The 24,282-nt window shown below is 41.4% G+C and overlaps 1 protein-coding gene across 2 annotated transcripts in view; it reads right to left on the reverse strand.

Moving 5' to 3' along the window:
* Positions 1-6,143: 6,143 nt before the first annotated feature.
* The window catches only part of KPNA6 (karyopherin subunit alpha 6), a 60,760-nt gene continuing 42,621 nt past the window's right edge, over positions 6,144-24,282 (reverse strand). For both annotated transcript variants that reach the window (XM_060258453.1, XM_060258454.1), the window contains exons 9-14: positions 19,951-20,114; positions 14,716-14,794; positions 9,898-10,023; positions 8,637-8,764; positions 8,135-8,313; positions 6,144-8,004 (exon numbers count right to left, since the gene is read on the reverse strand). In XM_060258453.1, coding sequence (XP_060114436.1) covers positions 7,817-8,004; positions 8,135-8,313; positions 8,637-8,764; positions 9,898-10,023; positions 14,716-14,794; positions 19,951-20,114 — 864 coding nt within the window. In that variant the 3' untranslated portion in view covers positions 6,144-7,816. The remainder of the gene's footprint in view (positions 8,005-8,134; positions 8,314-8,636; positions 8,765-9,897; positions 10,024-14,715; positions 14,795-19,950; positions 20,115-24,282) is intronic.

Genomic DNA, 24,282 nt, shown 5'->3' on the forward strand with positions numbered 1-24,282 from the left:
ATATAGCATTAATAACACTGGCTGTAAGATTTAGTGTGCACACACGCTTCTTCAGCATGCAAATGAAAGCTTATACCCAGAATTAGTCTTTGTTGGCCTTAAGGGTGCCACTGGACTCAAAGTTTGTTCTTCTGTTTCAGATCAACACAACTACTCACCTGAATCTATTTTCAGACAGAGGCTGTCTTGGAGTACAACTTAAGAGTTGGAAAAACTCTAGACAAGGAAAAGTAATCACATAAGAGTTCATTAGAGAAAGACTGCAGATACACCATTTTTAAAAAGTTATTTCTAGCTCTTCTTTTTCAGTATAAGAATATGAACTAGATTCCCTTTCTGCCTTTGTGAGAGTAAGGGAGACTCACTGTTCATTCTTGTAATTTGACAAAATTCAACATTTCAGTACTAGAGCGGGCAGGTCACAGCTACCTTTGAAGAGAAACTGCTGTTCAGATTGCCATTTTATCATGGATTCAGGGCCATGTTCATGTTCGGCATACCCCACCACCTGGAGGACAGATTTATTCGCATATTTTTAAAAACCAAGCTGAACTTGTGATATTCCCCTGTAAATAACTATTGTTGTTTTAAATACAGTAATATTTCTGCTGAAAAATTAACAAACCAGGGGCTGTTGGTGCCCCCTAGCTGACCCACTGTGCCCACCTAATTCCTAGGATGGAATTATAAAAAACATCATCCTTTATAAAAACAATTTACCCCTTAGCTGTGAGCATAGTAGGGTACTTAAAGTTATGTCAAATGTCTTCACTGTAAATAGATTCTGGTGGGTATTTTGGTCTGAAGCAGCAGAATGAAGTTTCAGTCCAGTGGCACCTTTCAGAACATTTTATTCAAGGTATAAGTTTTCGCATGTGTGTGCATGTACATGAAAGCTTATACCTTGAATAAAATGTTGTTCTGAAAGATGCCACTGATCTCAAACTATGTTCAATGCAAACAGGCAAATGCTTTGGAATTTTAAATGATGAATTGGTTTCAATTTCTATGTGTCTGATGCTAACAGATTTTCAGTACACAACCCTGCCAAAGTATTGTAAAAAGGTTATAGGAAGCTCTAGTAAGTCTCTTGCTTTTTCATTCATCTGGAAACACAGCAGTCCCATCTAACGGGAAAGAAAACTCTTTATTACAGTTTTAGCTCATCCTTCCTCTAAAGAGCTCATTACAACATATTGTGGGTCTTTATTTTATCCTGGCAACTGAAGTATGTTAGGCTAAGAGAGAATGACCTAAGCTGACCCAAAATGTTTCACAGCAGGAAGGGATGTAAACCTAGATCTCCAAAGGTTTAGTCAAACTGCTACAGGTTTTCTCTGACATGTATTAACATCAGCTCTGGGTTTCTAAAATCTTTAAGAGAAGGAAAAACAGAGCACGTGGATTATACACTTTTGGCCAAGTGGAGTAGGAAGACTTGGTGGCAGCACTGTATCGAGCTCAACATATGCCTGAATGTACAAAAGCACTTAGAAATGCATACAGACAAGCAACCTGAAAGATTCCAATATGCTTCTGCATAAATCATGCACTCCACCCACAACCAACCTATAGTTATGTATGCCTAAATACTACTGAAACCAATGAAGCAAATTAGACATGGTGCCCTCTCTCATCACGTGTTCCCTCTGAGTGTGAGCTAGCTCAGTTTTTTAGCCTCCAGCTCACACATTTTTGTCTTAGATAAGGAAAAATGCCTGCAAAGCAAACTAATTTATGCACAACTTTAATGGCAGTTGCTCACTAAGTAGAACTTTTGCTCACAAGTCTCCAAAGCTGAGAGAGAGTATTCACTGTCAACGACTCACTTTGTTTGCATCAGGCAAATACTGTAGTGGGCCACTACTGTGGTTAATGCTATGAACAAATTGAAACCAAATCCTAACAAGATGGAGGTAATGGTTGTTGAGAAGGCTAAGGCTTTGGCCCACTGTACTTACTTTCAATGGGATTTGTTGACTCAGTTACAAACTTGGGGATTATACCGGGTTCGGCATTACTGCTGGAGAAGAAAGATAATGCAGCTGAAAATAATTTTTCTTTGTTTAGACCAAAAGATGACCTCCTACCTTGACTAGGCCAATCTGGCCACTTGGGTCTATACCACAGTAACATCAAGACTAGACTACTGTAATGAACTCTACACGGGTCTTCTGTTGAAGTCAACCCAGAGATTTGAGTTGGTACAGAATGCTGCTTTGTTATTATCTGGATTACCTGTTTGCTGTATGTGTTTTTCCATTTCTACTGCATTGCTTTTTTGTTTATCCAGTACCATTTTCTGCATGGTTTAACATGTTTCATACTTTGTTTTCTCTCAGATATCTGTAATCCTAGTCCTTTTACACATTGTTTATTTGAGGTTTAATCCTACTGATTGCATCAATTTATTATTATCATTATTATTATTATTAATTACTTTATACCCCGCCCTCTCCGCAAGCAGCTAACAATTCCGAATTTCAGGCAATAAATACAAATTAATCAATCAAACGCCAAACAATAAACACTATTAAAACATTTTAAAACCATTTTACGGTGCTGTTAAATAACTACCTAGGCGGGATTGTCCTTTACTAACAGTTAAACCCAATAGTAGTTCCAACATCTCAGTAGTGTAGGTGGCAGTCCTCTCCTGGTTTAAGTGCCAAAAGCCTGTCGGAATAACTCTGTTTTGTAGGCCCTGTGGAATTGGGAGAGGTCCCACAGGGCTCTTATGGCCTCTGGGAGTGCATTCCATATTTCAGGTGCTGCCACTGAGAAGGCCCTGGACCATGTAGAACACAGCCTGGCCTCCCTTGGTCTGGGGATGGACAGTAGATGTTGTGTCCCTGAACGCAGTGCTCTCTGGGGAACATGTGGAGAAAGGTGGTCCTGAAGACAGACAGGCCCCCAATCATATAGGGCTTTAAAGGTCAATACCAACACCTTGAAATGGACTCGGAACACAATGGGTAGCCAGTGCAGTTCTTTCAGCACTGGCTGAATGTGCTCCCATCAAGGGAGCCTCATTAATAGCCGTACTGCTGCGTTCTGCACTAGCTGCAGTTTCTGAGTCAGGGTCAATGGTAGCCCCATGTAGAGAGCATTACAGTGATCTATTCTCAAGGTGACCGTGGCATGGATCACCATTGCTAGGTCATCGAGTCCCAATAAAGGGGCCAACTGCTGAGCCCGCCGGAGATGGAAAAAGGCGGATTTGGTAGTGGCTGCAACTTGGGCCTCCATTGTCAAAGAGGACTCAAGAAGCACTCCCAAACTCTTGACCTTAGGGACCGGTATCAGCGGCACCCCATCAACAGTTGGTAAAGGGATCTCCCTTCCTGGGCCACCCCGACCTAGATAGAGAACCTCCGTCTTCGTTGGATTCAGCTTCAACCGACTCTGCCTGAGCTAAGAGGCTACGGCTTGAAGAGCCAGGTCTAGATTATCCAGGGTACAGTCGGACTGGCCACCCATAATTAGATAGAGCTGTGTAATCCACCTTGGTCTCAATGAGAAAAGCAGATGATAAATTAATATGTATAGAAGCTTGGGGCATCACTAATGAAAATCAATATAAATTACAGAGCTTCATAAACTGAAGCTGTAGCATTTTATTTATTTAAATAGTTATATAAGGTTGTCAACCTCCAAGTGGGGCATAAAGTTCTCCTGGAATTATAACTGCTCTCCAGATTACAGAGACCAATTCCTTTTAAGAAAAGGCAGCTTTTTAAGGCATTGCACTCATGCTGAGTTTTTCCCCTCCCCAAACTGCACCTGCAAATCCTCAGGAATTTCCCAGTCTACAGTTGGCAATGACCCAAGTTATGTGGTAGAAAAGACATAAATTTATGTGCAAAATAACTGAATGCACATATGTAAACCCTTTTTCCCTTGCCCAAAATTTCATATATCACCATCCAGAAGAATTTTAACTTACAGGGGAATGGAAAAGGTGATGCGCCGTAACTAGAACTGGACTAATATGGTTTTGTGACTTTCACGAAGAGCCTTTCCCAGGGCTCTACATGAACTAGAGTTGGAGAGGAACTATGCAAAGAGGAACATGAGTTCAGCACAGTATATTTACTGCTAATCTATTCTGTAGAGTTTGAAGAGTGGGAAATTATTCACACAACTATAAATAGGTTCAAGGAACAATTATACACAGACAATACTTTAGAGCTGGTGTGCATCTCTTTTAGCAACCAAACATAGAGAGGCCAGGAGGGGGAAAAATGCCCCTTTGTCCAGTCACCCATGACAGCACAAAGCCTAGCTTAGGAATTCAAGACTTTAGTTTGCTCTTACTCAGTAACTAAAACAGCCCAAGTAAGCTCACCTGAACTTGTCAGATCCGAAAAACTAAGCTGGGTTGGCCATGGTTAGTCCTTAGATGGGAGACCACTAAGGAACATTGGGGTTGCTATACAGAGGAAGGCAATGGCAAACTACTACTGATTGTCTTTTGCCTGGAATGCCTCATGGATGAGGTTACCATGAGTCAGTGGCATGTTGTTCTTCAGAGAATAAAGCCTGATATAAAGCTGATAGCAAAAGCACTCTGTAGATGGGCCATGTCACAGCAATAGCAAAGAAAAATAGAGGATCATAGTACAATCAAAGCTATCTGACAAGAAACAACATACTGTAAAAGATGCTATCTGAAATCTTCTAATAAATAATTTTTACATCAATTGTGTTTCTTGTGGAATTTACTAGAATATCATGCAATAATAAACTCCTACATTTCTATAATGTTTTTCAATCCTCCAAAATACTTGGGACTATTTTATACTTATTATTTCAAGACAGACTTTGCTGGGATTGTCACAAGATGGACTTTGGTTTTATTATAGATTGAAGAATATTACTGTTACAATTTTAGAATATTGAAAAACATTACATATAGAAATTTAGGAGTTTATTATTGCATGATATTCTAGTAAATTCCACAAGAATCACAATTCAATAACTGATGTAAAATTTATTAGAAGATTCCAGGTAGTGACTTTCACAGTATACTTTTTCTTGTTGGATAACAGTGATAACAAAAGCACTTAGTAACTGGGTTGGGATACCTGCCATGTAGCTGCATTGCATGGATTGTAACAGTCCAGTTTAAAAGACACCCTGGGGGAGCACAAAAGGATAATGCTTTTGCATCGACCAATGGCACATTTAATTTTAGTCTAAACACTATGCTACAATGAAGACCAATGCTATCTCTAGCCAAGGCAGTGTGTACTCTACTCTTTAAAAAATTAAAATTCTAGTCTTGCATGATGTTCTGAAAGCTGAGTTTCTAGAGGGAAGGATGCAGTTTACAGACCCAATAGGTTCACTTATGGCTTTCTGAGCCTACCTCAGTCCTCAACAAATTTTCTTTTGCTTTAGGATCCACCCAAAAAATTCAGGAGCACTTTTTTTTTCAGCTTTCAGGGTTTTATATTTTTAATATCTATACTTTCTAATTATTGCTACCACAAACCTAATCCAAACTCTTCACAGTTTCTTGTCAAGCTACAGTGAAGTGTTGTAGTATACAAATATGAAGTGTCCCTAGTTTTCATCAAAACACACAGCTATCTCTCACCTAAGATTAGCGTTGTACTTTTGAGAATTAGCAAGAGGCACTTGCAATAAATGACTAAAGAAAATACTGGACACCACAATGAAGCTGCTAGGTACCTTGTCACCTAGGGTTTGTTGAACCCTGGCCTATTTAAAACTATTTTAAGTCTCTGATGAATCATTGTTTCCCTGCCTAAAGAACCCTGCAAGGAAGGACTTGAGCCCTCCAACATCTCACTGAATGACAATTCCCAGGATTCTTTGGAGAAGCAGTGACAATTCATACAGAAACAGCAGTTTAAAAGCGAAACCAAGTGTAGAAGTCAGTTCTGTAGAGCAGCCACAGCCAACACAGACAAAAGTACTTTAGTGGGTTAAACTGCAAACTCTGGTACTGAAACTGCATACCTTGATCAAGTCATGCAACAGCCTCAGTCCTAATCTACAGACCCTGCTGCACAGGGCTGTCGAGACACACAGTTTTGCTCACTGAAGTGCTAGATACTAGTAGTAACATTGAGGGGCAGGAAGAAAGAGGGAAGAACTTTCACTCCAGGCATATCTGGCTTGCAGTCATTGAATGCACAAGATGTAGTTTATTAATTTCCTTGGCATTTTTTCTAAACAATGAAGAGCAAATCTCTGTTACAAAATACAGCCAAAGGTTTCACCTCCAATTTCTCATCTGCTTGAATGTCTGTTCTTGAAGGCTGTGGGAACCCTGAATTCAGACCTTGGAGAGCAAGAAGGGGAATATGTGCATACAGTAAGCTTCTATTAAGACACTTGAAGGGGTCCCCTCCCCTACCCCAGAAATAAATTTATGGATTGCCTGATAAGGCTAACATCCAGCCTTATCCAAATAAGCTCTGCCCATTAACAAGGGTTTGACCAAGCAGGTGGCTCATACAGTACATAAATGAGAAGCACAGCCATGTTTCTGGGCAGGCCTGCCACATAGTATCCCGTTTCTCTCTTACAAGGATTTTGTAACTCCCCCCACTTCTGAAGACCAAATTAGACAAATATCTATGTGTATATATAATATATAAAAAATACAGAACTTTTGACTTCTTCATTTTGAAGTAAAATGCACACGATACAGTTGTGAGCAGGAGGTAATTCTGAGAGAAACAGGCCACTTGGCTATTTGCATTAACAGAGTAAATCATGCCACTGAATGCAGCTAATATCACTCTCTCCAAGAAAAAAATGTGTCTGTCCCCATTGCAACTGTCCAAGGGTATGGGAAGGAGTAGTGACATGAACAAAAGAAAAACTTCCATAAGTTTTGAATTTTTTTTCTTCAAGTAAAGATGCAAGATGGGGTTACTTCCACCAGTTTTCAACACTTCAGTCAGTAGCAAATGTAAGTGAAGCCCACTTCCATGGCAGCTGTGCTTCAAGTCCTTTTATCACGTGCCTCCCACTCATACCGGACCTTTAGGGGCTGAAGGGGGCAGGACTAACTCCTTTGAACAGTTCAAAAATTTTTCCCCCACCAAGGATAAAGTCTTGTGAACACATGGTAGGGTATGATGGGAGTTGTCCAACTTTTCCTGTATTTGTCAAGAGGGATGTTTTTAACAGTGGGACAGGAGGAAGAAGATTGTGGCTGCAACCAGACCCACATCCCTTGGAAGGTGCTGTTTGGCAAGAGGATTTAAAAAAAAAAAGAAGTGAGGGCCAAAGCGGTGCTTTTGGCAGATTAAGGAGAGTCTTTAATAAAAATTAACATGTGCAAAAAAGTATTTTTAAATAACTGAGCCCACGCATCCAGGGTTAGACTCCTCAGCTCCAGTGTGTGTCATTTTGCCTTCTCCCACTGAAAAGTGTCATCTCTCAAGTACCCAAGTGAAGAGTCACAATGTTAAGAGGAAAAGCCACCACAGAAAAGGAGAGGGGGGGAAAACACACGTTCTAGAAGGCGTAATGCAAATTTACACCTCTTCTTTCATCCACCTCAGCCCCCTGCTTTTGACACACTTTGGAGCAACAAAAGAAAAAAGACATGTATGTACTGTGTGTGTGTAAGAATCTCTCTTCCTCCTCATGAGAGCAAAGCACTACTGCCAGGTGTTGGTGAAAAAGAAAGCTGTTTGTAACCGGTGGAGTGGGCACTTTGCAGCCTTGCACTCAGCAGACAAGAGAACAGGGGCTGGGAGACGGAAGGCTCTCTGTGGTTAACTTCCCAACAAAGTTATGGTGTTTCCCAAAAAAACATGCTCAGTACATGTTATAGCTGGAAGCCTTCCATGGGGGCCTCTGGCTGCTGGAAGATGAACTGCTGCTGGTTCTCATCTACCTGGGGAGCCAAACTGGAGTCATCGTCCTCAATACCAAAATAGTGCTCAATCAGGTCAAAGGCCTTCTGGTAGATCTCTTGGTTTTCATGGCTCTGGAGGAACTCTATTTTATCCAAGCCTGGAGAAGAAACACATTGTTGCCCCCACAATTACCAGAAAGTATTCACAAATCAGGATAAACATGTAAAGTCTCTTTAAGTAAAGAAATTAAGCATGGCTGCTAATTTCATGACCGCTCTCAGACTCACCATATGCTTCCTCGATGAGGCTACAATAAGGGTTGATGCCATTGCTGCTCTGCTTGGCCTCTTGCTCACCCAGTCGCAAAATGTTCTCCAGGCCATTGAGAGCCACCTGAACAATCTTGGAGTCCATGACTGTAAGGAGGTCACAGAGTGGTTTGATGCAGCCCAGATTTACCAAATACCTGAAAAGATAGAAAACCACACATGAGTTGGACTCCTGAAGTTTGAAGATTACCTGACAGTTAGGACATGACCCTGCCAATGCCTTGTCAAACAGGGTAGATTGATTCCCACAAGTTTTAAAAGCCAGCAAACTAGAACTGAATCACTAAAGCTGTTGAGCAGGGGAGTGGGAAGCATCCAGGTTCTCAAATTTATGTTGCTGTGCTTGATACTTTCCAGGGTTATTTCTCATGGGACTGCTGGCAAAACAAGATAGTACCCATAGTTCAAAAAGCTGACTAGAAGAGACTTGCCCATATAGCAAACCAACTTGCCAACCTACTTGATCTGCTCGGGGGTTCCTCCAGATGTAGCATTTGTGATTGCCCATGCAGCCTCTTTTCGCGTCCGGAACTCAGCCTTCTGTAGTATCTCAATCAGCACTGGGAAAATGTTGGCATCTATGACAGCCTGGAATGTGAAAAGGGGGGGGGAGAATATATGATACTCCTGTACTGATGAACTTTCTACTCCCTCCAAACTATCTGTTTACCACCCTGCTGCATATCCAATCACTCCATTGCCTTCTCTTGCTGTAGGTTGACCTGCATAGGTTCATGCAAACGACTCAGGTGGAATTTGTGCCTGCTTTTTTATAAGCTGACATTTTACTATGTTAAAAGTTGTTAATTTAAATGAAGCAATAAAATACTTTGAAAATGTCACATGGTCTTTTGGCCATTAACCTCAGCATGCACCAGAACTGAGTTTTTGCTCTTTTCAGTTGCCCTGTTTGTGTACAATGTTGCTTTACAGTTTTTGCCATAACTCTTCTGGAGGTAGTAAGCCCATGAAGCCCTGAAAGAGGCAATGCATGTGAACTAATGTTTAGTCTGTTACAAACTGGATCCCTCCCCATCTTCTTCTTGACCAGAAAGTACATACTCTAAAGTTATGCCAGAGAATCATGCTATTTCAGAACCCTCTGTACGTCTGTTAATACTCATTTCGTAGCTTTTGCTCCACTTGTTTCTGGGGGCAAAAAGCTTTCCCAAATAACATTTCTTGCAACATCACATGGTTAGTTGCTAAGGTGCCTCAGCAACATGACCGCCACTCAACATCAGGCTGGAATTTAAATGGGAAATTGCCTAGAAATCATTTTATCAACCAGACTGTCAAGGAAGCCCCTTAAAAGGATGAGTATACCCCCAGGAACTCACGACCTGAGTTCGATCCCGGCAGAAGCTAGGTTCAGGTAGCCGGCTTGAGGTTGACTCAGCCTTCCATCCTTCCGAGATCAGTAAAAAGAGTACTCAGCTCAGTATAGATGACTGGGGAAGCCAATGGAAAACCACCCCATAAAAATCATTGTGAAAGCAAAGTCATGAAATCGTTGTGAAAGCAAAGTCACCCCAGAGTTGGAAACGACTGGTGCTTGCACAAGGGACTACCTTTACCTTTGTACCACCAGGAAACAGGAGCAAAGCAAATTGCTATCACTACAGCAGGGACAGTCGCAGGATACGTAGGCTTAAAGTCTCTAAATTGAAACATCAGGCTCAAAATGTGCTGTAGGTGCCTTCTTATGTGTGAAGTTGTACCTGTATTTGAGCCCTGTTCCCTGCTGTAACATTGGAGATTGTCCAGCAAGCTTCTTTCCGAATAGACTCTTTGGGGCTGCTGAGTAGATGGAGGAGGCAAGGCAGAGCTGAGCAATTCAGAATCACCTAAGAAAGGAAGACCATTAGCTACAGGGAGACTGTTCCTCTAACCTACCCAGATTGCACAAAATGCCCTCTCCTAAGGCTTGGACAGAAAGCCATTCACCACAGATTTCAGATACAAGAGACATTTTGGTGTTTACCCTATTAAGACAAGCAGCCACCCCTGAAATTAAGCCAGCATTAAGAGGGGCATCTGATGGCAGTTCCACAGCTCCTTACAAAAGCATAAGCTGTATTATTCCCCTTGATCATTGCCATGTTGCATAGACAATTGTACCACATTTACTTGAAAGGAAGACAAACCCCCCACAAAAAGAGGTTATGCATAAAAACAGATGATGCTAAATTTAAAACGACCCTCCAAAGAAAAAGGTAGCAGTATATAAACAAGGTTTTTATTACACAGTAATCAATATATAACATAGATAGTAGTAAATTACTTTCACTTTTTGCACCTCATTGTATTGCAACTGCTCAGAGGTATTATTGGATCACACAGTTTCAAATTTTAAAATGCAACAGACTGGCTTTTTAACCTCTTCCCTCTCCCCCGAACTACTAAGCAATAGGTCATGTAACGACCAACTGGAAGTAAAATCCTAAACAGAATTACACCCTTCTAAGTCAATTGAAATCATACAGTTGGAAGGGACATCCAGGGTCATCTAGTCCAATCCCCTGCACAATGCAGGAATTTCACAAATACCCCCTCCCCAAAAAAATACATCCCCAGTGACCCCTGCTCCATGCCCAAAAGACGGCAAAAACCTCCAGGATCTCTTGCCAAAATAGCTTGGAGAAAAACTGCTGATTGACTCCAAAATGTCAATCAGCATTTCCCTGGATGTGTAAAAACGGGCCATGAGAACTAAGCACTGATGCAACCCTTCCTGCCCTCCTTCTCATGATTTGCCTAATTCACAGAATCAGCATTGCTGTCAGATGGCCATCTAGCCTCTGTTTAAAAACCTCCAAAGAAGGAGAGCCCACCACCTCCCAAGGAAGTCTGTTCTGCTGAGAAACTGCTGTCAGGAAGTTCTTCCTAATGTTTAGCCAAAAACTGTTTTGATTTAATTTCAACACGCTGGTTCTGGGGCAAAAGAAATCAATTCTGAACCAGCCTCTATATGACAGCCCTTCAAGTACTTGATGGTTGGTGACCTCAGTCCTCTCCAGGCTAAACATACCCAACTCTTTCAACCTTTCCTCACAGAACTTCATCTCCAGATCCCTCACCATCTTCGTTGCCCTCCTCTGGACATGTTCCACCTTGCCTATATCCTTCTTAAATTGTGCTGATCAAAACTGAACACAATACTCTAGGTGAGGTCTAACCAGAGCAGAGGAAAGTGATACTATCACTTCACTTAATCCAGACCCTATACTTCTGTTGATACTGCTCAAAATTGAATTTGCTTTTTTAGCCATCACATCACACTGCTGACTCATGTTCAGTGTATGGTCCACTAAGACCCCTATATCCTTTTTTCACAACTACTGCCAAGAAAAGTCTTTCCCATCCTATAATGATGCATTTGGGTTTTTTTACCTAAATGCAGAACTTTACATTTATCCCCGTTAAAATTCACTTTATTGGTTTTAGCCCAGTTTCCAGCCTGTCAAGAGCATCCTGCATATCTTCTACTAAAGGGGTGGCCAATAGTAGCTCTCCAGATATTTTTTGCCTACAATTCCCATCAGCCCCGGCCAGCCTGGGGCTGATGGGAGTTGTAGGAAAAAAATATCTGGAGAGCTATCGTTGGCCACCCCTGTTCTACTGTATTTGCAACACCTCCCAATTTAGTATCACCTGCAAATTTAATAAACATTCCCTCTGTTTCTTCATTCAAATCATTTATAGAGATACAGAACAAAACTGGTCCCAGGACGGATCCCTGAGGCACTCCACTTGTCACTTCTCTCCAAGAGGAGTGATCTGTCAACCAGTTACAAATCCAAACCACATTTTACCAACTTGTCAACAAGAACAGTATGTGGAACCTTTTTCCACTCCTGTTCTTGTTGACAAGTTGGTAAAATGTGATTTGGATTTGTAACTGGATGACAGATCACTCCTCTTGGAGAGAAGGAGTGGAAAAAGTTTAGATGTTATGTAGAAGAAGAATGGACTATAAAAGGATATTGGACAATTTTTTTTAATAATGATCAAGTACTAAAAAAAAGTAGAATATGAATATAGGTTCTTATGGTTTAAGGGTACCTTTAAATGTTAGTATTTTAAGTATATAACTTCGGCGGGAGTCAAGTAACGGGGGGAGGGGGGACTAGAAAATAGCATATGGGATAGATAAAAAGAAGGTATTAATGGATATGGTTACCATATGTTATCAATAAAATTGTGTTTAAGTCAAGAACAGTATGTGGAACCTTATTGAAATTGATAAACTATGTCTACAGCATATCCCTGATCCAGCAAGGTAGTAACTTTTTCAAAAAGGAGGTAAGATTAAGTCTGACATGACTTGTTCTTGAGAACCCATGCTGGTTCTTAGTAATCACAGCGATCCTTTCTAAATGTTCCAGGACTGACTATTTGTTCTAAAACTTTTTCAGGTATAGACATCAAGCTGATGGGTCTGTAGTTACCTGGATCCTCCTTTTTCCCTTTATTGAAGATGGGGACAATATTTGCCAGCCTCCAGTCTTCTGACACCTCACTTGTTCTCTAAGAATTCTCAAAAATGATGCCCAGAAATTATGTCTGCAAGTTCTTTTAGTATCCTTGGATGCAAATCATCTGGTCCCAAGGACTTAGTTTCATTTAAAGAAACTAGGTGTTTATGTACTTCCCCATATGCTGATCCTAGGCTGCAACTCCCCTCATCATATGTTCTGTTTTTTGCCATATTGAGCACCATTTCCCTCAGAAGAGAAGACTAGGAATTGAGCAGTTCTGCCCTTTCTTCATCACCAGTTACAATTTCACTTTTCTGTCCTTGCAATGGGCCTACCATGTCCTTGCTCTTTTTTTCTTATTTTCTACTTAAGAAAATAACCCTTTTTTGTTGTTTTTAGCATACTGAACTTTAGTTTTCTCAACTCTTTCTCTACAAGCACTGTTACATCCTTGGTTACCAGACCCTCCTTCCATTTCCTAAATGAGTCTTTTTATTTCAGCTTAGAGAGCTGTTTATGGAGCCACTTTGGCTTCTTTAGGCTCCTCCCTTTTTTCCTTCTCATAGGGATTGTGATTGTGCCTTCAATATATTGCTTTGAAGGAATTCCCACCCTTCTTCAACCCTCTCTTCTCCTTAAGTATTTCTGAATTTTCATGGAATTTTCATGGAATTTTACCCAGCATCAGTGTTCTCTCTAAGCTGAGTTAGTGTGAGCTAACTCACAGTTTTTTAGCCTCTAGCTCATGCATTTTTGTCCCAGCTCAGGAAAAATGGCCCCAGAACAAACTAATTTATATAGTAGCTTACAACTTTAATGCTAGTAGCTCACAAAGTAGAATTTTTGCTGACAAGACTCCACAGTTTAGAGGGAGTATTCCCAGCATCACTCTTAAGTTTGTCAAAACTTGCTTTCCTGAAGTCCAACCTATATGTCTGTCTATGTACAGCTTTTCCCTTCCCCAAGACTGTAAATTCCAAAATCACAAGGATTACTACTAACTAGGGTGCTCACTACTTCCACCTCATCAACCAGTTTATCCCTGATGGTGAGAATCAAGTCCAGGATAGCATATCCCCTTGTTTCCTTCTGCATTTTCTAGAAAATGTTGTTAGCAAGACAAGTCAGGAATTTATCTGACCTTTCATTTTTAGCAGAGCGGGACTTCCAACAGCTGCCTGGGTAACTGAAATCTCCCATGACCACTGTGTCCCTTCTCTTTGAGAACTTTGCAATCTGTTGTAGGAGTATCTCATCTAAGTCCTCTGTCTGGCTTGGGGGTTTACAGCAGACCCCCCCCCCCAATAATATCACTGTTATTTCTTTTATTTTTACTCAAAAGACTCTCAACGAAACTGCCACGCTCAGATTCATGAATTTCCTCACAAATATATACCTCCTTCACATATACATCAAAGGGATTTGAAGGGTATAAATGTGCTGAATCCCTTCCCCACAGGTCACAATGCTTTCCGTAAGCTAGGAAGTCACACTTTTCCAACAGTGTAATATTTCCAATCAAGCAGGACATTAAAATCAATGATTTGCCTTTCCCCTTCCCTATCTAAAATGTCCACAAACTTGTAACAGCTATAGCTAATGTTGTGCTAACCCCCACCCCCACTCCCTTTTTTTTAGTTTCTCTCTCCTCTGGTGGGGAGGGAGAACAGAATTAGTAAACAACTCCAACTTGAAACACAGAGAAAGAAACAACAGTACTATTCTGAGCCAGAAACATGGGTCAGTACAACAGTATCTAAAGCTGGCTAGTCTTCTTTCTTTCCTTGAAACTCAAAGCACTTTGAAAGACAGTGTTTATGGGTACAATGTTGCTTTTACTGTCTCCCCCTCACTAGAGAATGAGCGGATAAGCTTTCTCTAACCCTCTCCCCATGCGTACAATAATAACTTTTCAGGCTCAGAGGATCTGTACAATCAAGTGGGACACAAACCGCCCCCCTCCCCAATCTCTCTTTCAGGAAGCCAAAACAAGGTGGAAAAAATGTCATCTTCTTTCTGAATAAATACAGGTTCCGGAAACTGGGTCTATTTCATCACCTGAGTCTGGATGTCATCCCCTGTCACAATATTGCCAACAGCTCGCAGAGCTGGAGAAGCCACCTTGTAATCACTGTGCCTGTGAGGGAAAAACAGAATAGAAGCACTGAATTCCTGTATTTTTTGGATTTATATCCCGCCCTTCACTCAGTCTCAGAGCGGTCACAATCTCCTTTACCTTCCACCCCCACAACAAACACCCTGTGAGGTAGGTGGGGCTGAGAGAACTCTCATAGAAGCTGCCCTTTCAAGGACAACTCCTGTGACAGCTATGGCTGACCCAAGGCCATTCCAGCAGCTGCAAGTGGAGAAGTGGGAAATCAAACCCGGTTCTCCCAGGTCCATGCACTTAACCACTACACCAAACTGGCTCTCAAGGATCTGTATCTGAAGGAACACTTCGATTTAAATACAGCTCATCTTGCCTTCCCAACAAATTTAAACTTAGGTGAGTACAGTGTGCCAATACAGATCCTTCCCATTCTATTCCATGGGGCACTGGTGTGGGCTGCATTCAGTTACAGTCATACAAGCCCAAGAACCACCCATGGTTTCAGAACTGAACACAACTATACACCTTAAACTGTTCAGGTTAGATACAGCAATGTGATGCCATGTTATACAGCAGGGGAGCTGAACTTTGGTTTAACATATCTGCACCCAACTCTGCCTAAAGCTGCCTTGAGTCAAGAGGAAAGGCAGGGTATAAATGTTAATAAACACATGCACTACAATGTACTAAGAGATTTGCAGAATACAAAATTGTGCCTTTACGCCCTGTGTCTTCACACTGTCCTGTCCTTTTGTTCTAAGATTTTCCTCCTATCTACAAAACTCCCATTTAGACCTCTAACGGGGCATATTACTCTACTTTTAATTTACTTTTGTTTAAATGGTATGAATGCACTTGATGAGAGGCGAACAGGAGAGATTATTCTACAGCTGGTATGCCATCACTAAAGAAAACTTACTCCTTGTGTGTGACTTACTACAAACTAGCAAGAATGACGATCTTAACTGGCACAAATGGGAGGAGGCAGTTCTTCAGGTTTACTGCTCCAAAGTTGCCTAAGGCTTTAAAATGTATCGACCAGCACTCTGAATTAAGCCCTGAATAAAAAAGGGTGTTGATGCAGGTAGATCTCATCAAAGGCTGGAAGCTCAGCAGGGTCAGCCATGGTCAGTACTTGGATGGGAGACCAAGGAAGACTAGATTCGCTATGCAGTGGAAGGCAATGACAAACTACCTCTCCTCACCTCTTGCCTTGAAAACCTCATAGTCCTAGTCACCATGATTCAGTTGTGACTTGATAGCCTACTACCATTATTATGATGTACTGCTAGAAGGACTTGCAGCTGGCATACCAGCCAAAATTGGTTAAAAGACATTCTTATTTGGACTGGACTTCAGTTTATACTCAACCAGTTTGCTATGGCCTCCAGGAAGTGATTTTAGGACCTAATCCAAAGGAAAACTATGATGTTTCATCTGCATATTAGTGACAATGTGTTGCAAATCCTGGAAACTTCTGCTAGTGGTTTTGTGTAGATGTTAAAAACCATGGAGAGTTACAACTAGGGATTGGCACAGAACACAAAATGGTGGTTCATTGGGTTGCCTGATTCAGTGGTTTGGTTCGTGTTTTTTTCCAATTTCCCAAATGATTCATGGTTTGTTGGTTCATTCGGAGGGGGAAGGCATAGAATGGCCCCTGAGTGGGCTACAGATGCCAAAACCTGCAGCAAACTCTTCAGTGGACTCTCCTCTACCTGCTCTCCAAGTCTGGTGTAAATTGGATTTCAGGAGCTGAGCTATAGCCCCCCCCCCAAAGCAGGTGCCCCCCATCTAGTCTAGTCAGTGGAAACTGACTAGAAGCTCAAAGGGCAGAGGAATCATGCCAGGCTGTCTGGAAAATGAACCAAACACGAACCCAAATGGCATACCAAGAAAAAAAACCTGGTTCATTTTTCTGTTTGGATGCAACGGGATCAGATGAACCCGTTTGGAACGAACCACATATCAGCCATTTTTACCATGAATCACAATTCACGGTTCGGTTCATACCCATCCTTAGTTACAACTGAAATCTGTAGAACCGTGTAGGTAGCACAAGAGTCATGGGCTTAAATAATTATACCCAACCACCGTCTTTAACCAGGTGGAAATGGAATCAGCAGAATGGAACATCCCTGATTTCCATCCATAGGAATACCACAGGAAGAGATATAGGGCACTTATGCTTCTAGTTTAGTCATCAATCTGGATAACAGAGGTTCTTTTAATCCTCCAGAGCCCAAGTCTGAAATGGGCCTAACTCTGTCACCCAAAGAAAACACTCTGGATGTGCCATAGCCAAGCACTATGCCCAGAAAAGCAGTAATTCTTCTTTATAGAGACATGTCGTACCCATCACCCAAAGGGATTTCATAACCTTCTCCTTTCAGATGACTGATAGTAACACCCTTCCTTTGAAGTCACTGTTACTATATTGTAGTAGAATAATCTCAACTATCTTCTCCAGCTCTGCTAAAGCAGCTCAGGTGAACAAGAGTCAACTGCTCAGAATGTCAGCTGATTTCCTCCAGGCCATACCCCTATATGGTCAAGCTGCAGTAACTGGAGTTCATTCAAGCAACCTAGAATCTTTTGAGATTCAGCTGTTAAAGCAGTGGAGTCTGGTTGTGGCATGTTCAAATTATTTTATCTGCAAGACATCTTACAAAGATATCACAGTGACCTGCCAAACATTCAGAGGCTATATCAGGGTGGAATGATGAAACCCCCTTCAATTACCTGAATGGCTGAATTTTTCTGAGCTGACTCAGTAGCAGAGTTACAATTATTTCACCGCCATTACTGCCAAAAAGTATGCACAGTTCTAACTCATGCCTGGTCACATTCTCATCTCTTCTCCACTTGCACTTTAGTCCCCTCTCAGCCTTTTTACTTACCACCAGAGTAAACCCCGGTGCCAAGCAGACCCTACAGGACCAAGGAAGATGCACAGAAGCAGTGTTCCACAAAAGCCCTTGCAAGCTTTCTAGTGATAAGAATACTTTTCATCCTAGTGAATACCTTTCTAAAACAAAGGAATTTGCTGCCCTGTGCCTTTAGGACTGTTGCAACACTAGGCACGCAGCACTTTTTTTTTCATTTTCATTTTGCCTCAAAAGATCTTTGGAGGCCTTTCCTACTTTCCATTCCCTCCCAGTGTCTCCTCAGCCAGAAAGAGAAGGAGAATGAAAAGCATGGCACCAGTATACAAAGCCTCTCATTTTGCTTCATTTAGCAGGTTAAAGGGGTGTTTGGTTTCTGAAGTCAGATTTTCTACAGATTTCTGCAAAATAGCTTTTCCAAACCCATAATCCAGTTTCAGTCTGTTCGTATGCAATGTATAGGTTTACTGGGGCTAAGTGCAGGGCCGGTGCATGGGAGTAGGAGAAGCAGGTGGCTGCCTAGGGCACCACTTCGCTGCAAGGGCAAGCACCCCCTCCCCGTCAACCCTCGCCCGGCCTCCTCCCACCTCAAAGGGAGCTTGCAAAGATGCTGCATCCTTCTTTCTTGTGAAGAAAGAAGGACGCGACCTCTGTCAGCTCCCATTGAAGCGGGGGGAGGCCAGGCTGAGCGCAGCCTCTTTGCCAGCTCTCTTCTTTGAGGTGAGAGAGGACTGGCTGAGTGCTCACACAAAGTGCACACGTGGTCCGATGACATCACTTCTGGTGACGTCATCGGGCCACACGCACAAAGTGCATGCGAGAAGACACGGGAGGGGGAGGGGGCACAGGACTTGGCCTTGGACGCCAGAAAATGTAGCACCAGACCTGGCTAAGTGTCATGCATATGATTGCAGCTTTGAACACAGGAGGTTGTCTTCCAGGGAGCCAGACCACTGGTCTGTCTTAGACCAGTGCTCTTGACAGTCAGAGGGTGCTGAAGATGCTATTTAAAGATCTTTCTCACCGGCAGTGGCTGAACTAAGGGACCATCTGCACACAAAGCATGTACTCTAGATTTAGTTATGTCGCTCTCCCTACCAAGAATAACTATCTGGAAAACTGGAATCAGAACTCTAACCACCCAAAAACAAGGTGTGCCTTGTTCTTGAAAAATCTGTTAGTCATTTTTACCATTACAATAAAACCTTCTGTAGAGGAATCTAACACAATCATTGTACTAGCCAATTTAACAGCAAAGAGAGGGTTGCCCAGTATGTGCATTTTGTACTACAAGTTAAATCCAAAATGGAAAGTATGGACTGGCCCATATTTTAAGAAAATTCTTTCACTAGAAAGTTTAGATGCTGTACAGTATTTGAGCTTGTTATAAAAGTGATGTATGTGACAAAAGGTTTTGAAAAGGCAAACCAGTCAAAGTTACAAAATACACCACAATTTTAAAAAACCAAACTGTTCATTAATTTAGATAAGACGCTTGAAGGTAACAGACATTAGCAAGGTAGCAGACACTAATAAGCAGAATTGTTCTCTTAATTTGCATGATGTTGATAACAGGACTGGACTTTACAGCTGACAGATCACAAGTGCTGGCTAACAAGCCCAACCACAAATTATGCCTCCTGTTTCAGAGGAGTGTCATGTCTATGGTTCAGGATACCTTCCAAGTCCACAGGACAGCCAGGGCTTTCACAGAATCATCAGTCATGTCAACAGGAAGGTTCCCGAGAGCAAAGAGGAAACCTCATACAGATCTAAAATCTAGACCTTATACTTCAAAATGTCTTAGAAGAGCTACCCACACTCCCTCAGCCACTACTTCCAATGTATCTATCCCTGTGATGATGTGCAAGACACACATCCTCTAAGTTCCAACCAGAGCTCCAACTCTACCCTCCAAGGCAGAGGTCCCCAACCTTTTTGAGCCTACGGGCACCTTTGGAATTCTGACACAATGTAGTGGGCAGAGCCCACAAAATGGCTGCCACTGAAAGCAGAGCCGGCCATACAAAGGCTGACACATCTGACCTTTAGTCACACAGCGAAGATCCTTGTTCTATGCTGGAAGATGCTGCTGAAGCAACGTGTTTAAAAATCTGCACAGCCAATCAGATCTCCAATGGCCAATCACAAGTGCTGCTGTACAAAAGCCCCACTTGGTCCCACCTACTTTTTAAAAACACTTGACGGGCACCAGGAAAAGTGTTAGCAGGCACAATGGTAGCTATGGGCGCCACACTGGCATAAATTTCCAACTTTCTTCATAGGCCGGACACTTACATTAGCAACTCCACCAGTCGCCGACACACCCCAGAGTCTATAACAGCCTGGATTTTTTCATTAGGGCCATCTGATAGGTAGGAGAGTGCCCAGCATGCATCTGCCAGTAAGTCTGAGTCGCTGCTGAAGAGTAAGCGTGACAATACGGGCAAACAGGATGACACCTACCAAGAAGCACAGCAGAAAATTAGAAAGGATCCTGTAAGAGGGAAGAAAAAGGGAGGTAACCAGCAGCACTTGCACAGAGCAAAAATTACACACACTCAAGAGGTTTCCTGTACCAGTGTCCCATTTAGCAGAAATCAAAATCTATGGTTTTGCTGAGTTGGTTGTGCTAATGGTTCCAGATGCTAAAACCGTATACTGCTTTTCCACACAAAGGGATACAAAGCAGGCCCCACAGGCTTCAATATTTTTCCTACCATCCCTCCACTTGTGGGAAAGCATGGCAGTGTGCTGCACACAGTAGTCATTTCAGTGGGTTGCTGCATGCAGGAGAGGCTCTCAGCAGGCTGCTGCTAACGTGATGTTCTTGTGTAGTGCTAGCACAAAACAGAGGTGGAGTGTACTTTTGCCTGAATTCAGGAAGGTGCTTTAGTGTACTGGGGACTGTACCACTGCATAAGGTGTGTATTATCTGTTGCTGCAGTATATGTATAATCCTAATCCTAACTGCATTGTTTTCTGCTTGTGTAATTCCACACTGCATTGTTAAAATGTGTCATATCCAATAGTTTTTGTATTGTTCAAAGTTTTGTTAACACTACTCCCATTTAATTGTTTAGTAGATGTGTTGCATTGAGTAATCTGTGTAATCTGCCTTCAATCTTTGTGTGAATGGTGGACTATAAATAAAATAAATTAAGAAGATATAAAATTTATTCCTAAAGTGCTAATCTGCTGTGGAAAACTTTGTTTTTCTGTAGGGTTGAGACAGGTTAAGTAGCAGGAACTCTAACCCCTGTCCTTAAAAAATAAAGCAGTACACTCTAGAACAGGGGTGCCAAACATGCAGCCTGAGGCCAAATCAAGCCCCTGGAGGGCTCCTATCAGCCCCCTGAGCAACTGGCTGTCATCCGCTTCCTTCTCCCTCTCTCTTGCTTCTTTCTGCATAACAGCTTGCTTTGCAAGGCTTGCTCAATCACACAGGAGCTACAGAGCAAAACCTCTATTTTGTCCAGTGACTGAGGCTCCTCCCTTGGGAAGGAAGGCAGAGCTTGTTTTTCCAGGCTCTCTCAATCACACAGCAGAGCTACTGAGCCAAGTCTCGTTTCCTTCCCCCTCCTACTCCCGGAGGGAGGGAGGGAGGAACCAGAGCTTCTTTGCCCAGTTCCCTGGATCCCATGGGAGAAATACAAAGAGCACCATGAATACCAACAAGTGCTGTTTTAAGCACGTTTTAAGGTGTTTTTTTTAATTATTTAATTGTGTGTCTGTGTCCTTTATAAAGTTTATATCTCTGCTACCTAATCTTAAAAGATTAAGAGCCCCGTGGCACAGAGTGGTAAAGCTGCAGTACTGCAGTCCTAAGCTCTGCTCACGACCTGAGTTTGATCCCAGCAGAAGCTGGGTTCAGGTAGCTGGCTCAAGGTTGACTCAGCCTTCCAAGGTCAGTAAAATGAGTACCCAGCTTGCTGGGGGGAAAGTGTAGATGACTGGGAAAGGCAATGGCAAACCACTTCATAAAAAGTCTGCCGTGAAAACGTTGTGAAAGCAACATCACCCCAGAGTCGGAAATGACTGGTACTTGAACAGGGAACTACCTTTACATTTTTTTAACCTAATCTTAAATAGGTATACATGTGGCCTGGCCCAACATAGCCCAGCCTAACCTGGGTTTCAAACAATTTTATTAGTAACATATAGTAATAAATTTCAATTTCTTACATCATTAATAATTACTTTTTTTAAATCTATCCCATATATTACTTTCTACCCACCCCTCCCCCCGTTACTTGACCCCCGCTGGTGCTATATACTTAAAATCTTAATATTAAAGGTACCCTTAATTAATAAGAACCAAAATTAATATCCTCTTCCCTTTTGTACTTGGTCATTATCAAAAACTGTCCAATGTTCTTTTATTTTCCACTCTTTTTCTACGTATCTTCTGAACTTTTTTTTTTACTCCATCTTAAATACTTCTAAATCATAGTCTCTTAAGGTTCTTGTTAACTTGTCCATTTCACTCCATGTCATAACTTTTACAATCCAATCCCATTTCTCTGGTATTTTCCACAACTGCGCATACATTGTCCTAGCAGCTGAGAGCAAGTACCAGATTAAAGTTCTATCTTCTTTTGGAAATTTTTCCATTTGTAATCCCAACAGAAAAGTCTCTGCAACTTTGTTAAATTTGTATCCCAAGATCTTGGAAATCTCTTGTTGAATCATCTGCCAATACTTTTTCGTTCTTTCACAAGTCCACCACATATGGCAGAAAGAACCTTCATGTTTTTTACATTTCCAACATCTATCTGGCATCTTATTGTTCAACTTTGCCAACTTTTTAGGAGTCATATACCATTTATACATCATCTTACAACAATTTTCTTTAATACTCTGACATGTTGAGAGTTTCATAGAGTTCTTCCACAAATATTCCCATGTGTCCATCTGTATTTCTTTATTTACATTAATTGCCCACTTAATCATTTGAGATTTCACTACTTCATCTTCCATAGACCATTTTAAAAGTAATTTAAAGATTTTCGAAATTAATTTTTCATTATCTCCAAGCAGAACTTTTTCCATTTCTGTTTGTTCTCGTCTTATTCCTTCAGTTTTAATATCACTTTCCACCAAACTCTTTATTTGTTGCATTTGAAACCAATCATATTTATAATTCAGCTCCTCAGCAGTTTTCAACTCTATTTTACCACTTTGTATTTTTAATAGTTGATTGTATGACATCCATTTTCCCTCTCCTGACTCAGCTGTTATTTTTATTACTTCTGCTGGCACTATCCATAGTGGTTTTCTCTCATCGCCATATTTCTTATACTTCATCCAAATATTTAGCAGATTAGTTATGTAATGGTGAGAGAAAAAACCATCCATCTTTTTCTTCCCGTAGTACATATAAGCGTGCCAGCCAAATTTATTTCCATGACCTTCCAACGTTAAAAGTTTTTTATTCAATAACGTCACCCAATCTTTTATCCACACTAAACAAACTGCTTCATGATATAATCTTAAATCTGGTAATTGGAATCCTCCTCTTTCTTTAGTGTCTATTAAAACTTTCATTTTAATCCTTGGTTTCTTTCCAGCCCATATAAATTCTGAAATCTTTCTTTGCCATTTGCCATTTATTAAATTGTTTACTGTCTTTCACAGTCAGAATAGTTTGGAATAAATACATTATTCTCGGCAAAATGTTCATCGTAATTGCAGCTATTCTACCAAGCAATGACAATTAAGCTTGCTCCTGTCAAGCAAGCGGATCTCAAAGTAACCAGTCCTTGAATTGAAACAAAGTATGGTTTTATTGATAATCCATGTGCTTCTATTGAGCCAAGAATTGGAACTGATACAGAGTAATAGCAGAATGCATACTTAAAGATGGCACATCAAAGGTTCTATCAACAAAGCTACAATGACTAAACTTCTGTGGTCATCTCCCTGTGGTTATTCTTCCTGGGCCCAGGCCTGGCCTGGGAATATGTCCCTGGAGGCTTTATCTTCTTAGTAAAAGCGAAAGAGGCGCAGGAAAGAGGCGCCGGCTAATTCTCTACTTTGATGTGCCTCAGCCTTGTTTTAGGGTTAGTACTGGTTACAGCATGGCAGTTATATTCTGATCAACATAAACAGTCATAGTAAGATAAAACATTGCTTGACAGCTCCACTTTATCATATCTTCATCCATTTTACGCCATAACTTTTCATAATTATTTTTAAACAGATCAATGAACTTCATTGTTATCTCCACGCCCAAATATTTTACTTTAGAGGTAACTTCACATCCCGTTAACCTCTGCAATTCCTTTTGTTTATTTACTTGTATATTTTTACATAAAAGTTTTGATTTTTCTTTATTAACATAAAGTCCCGCCAATTCTCCAAAATCTTGTATTTTAGCTAACAACAAAGGTGTAACTTGTGTAGATTTTCATTAGAAGTCTCAATGTGTGGATGAGACAATGGTGTAAGGAGGAAGGGTTTAAGTTTGTTAGGCACTGGGATGTTTTCTGGAACAAGCGAGAGCTGTACAAAAGAGACGGTCTCCACTTGTCCCCGGATGGAACCAGGCTGCTGGCGCTTAAAATCAAAAAGGTGGCAGAGCAGTTTTTAAACTAAATCTTGGGGGAAAGCTGACAGGAGATGAAATGT

This window comes from Heteronotia binoei, chromosome 17 (genome assembly GCF_032191835.1).
Source record: "Heteronotia binoei isolate CCM8104 ecotype False Entrance Well chromosome 17, APGP_CSIRO_Hbin_v1, whole genome shotgun sequence".
Taxonomy (NCBI): Eukaryota; Metazoa; Chordata; class Lepidosauria; order Squamata; family Gekkonidae; genus Heteronotia; species Heteronotia binoei.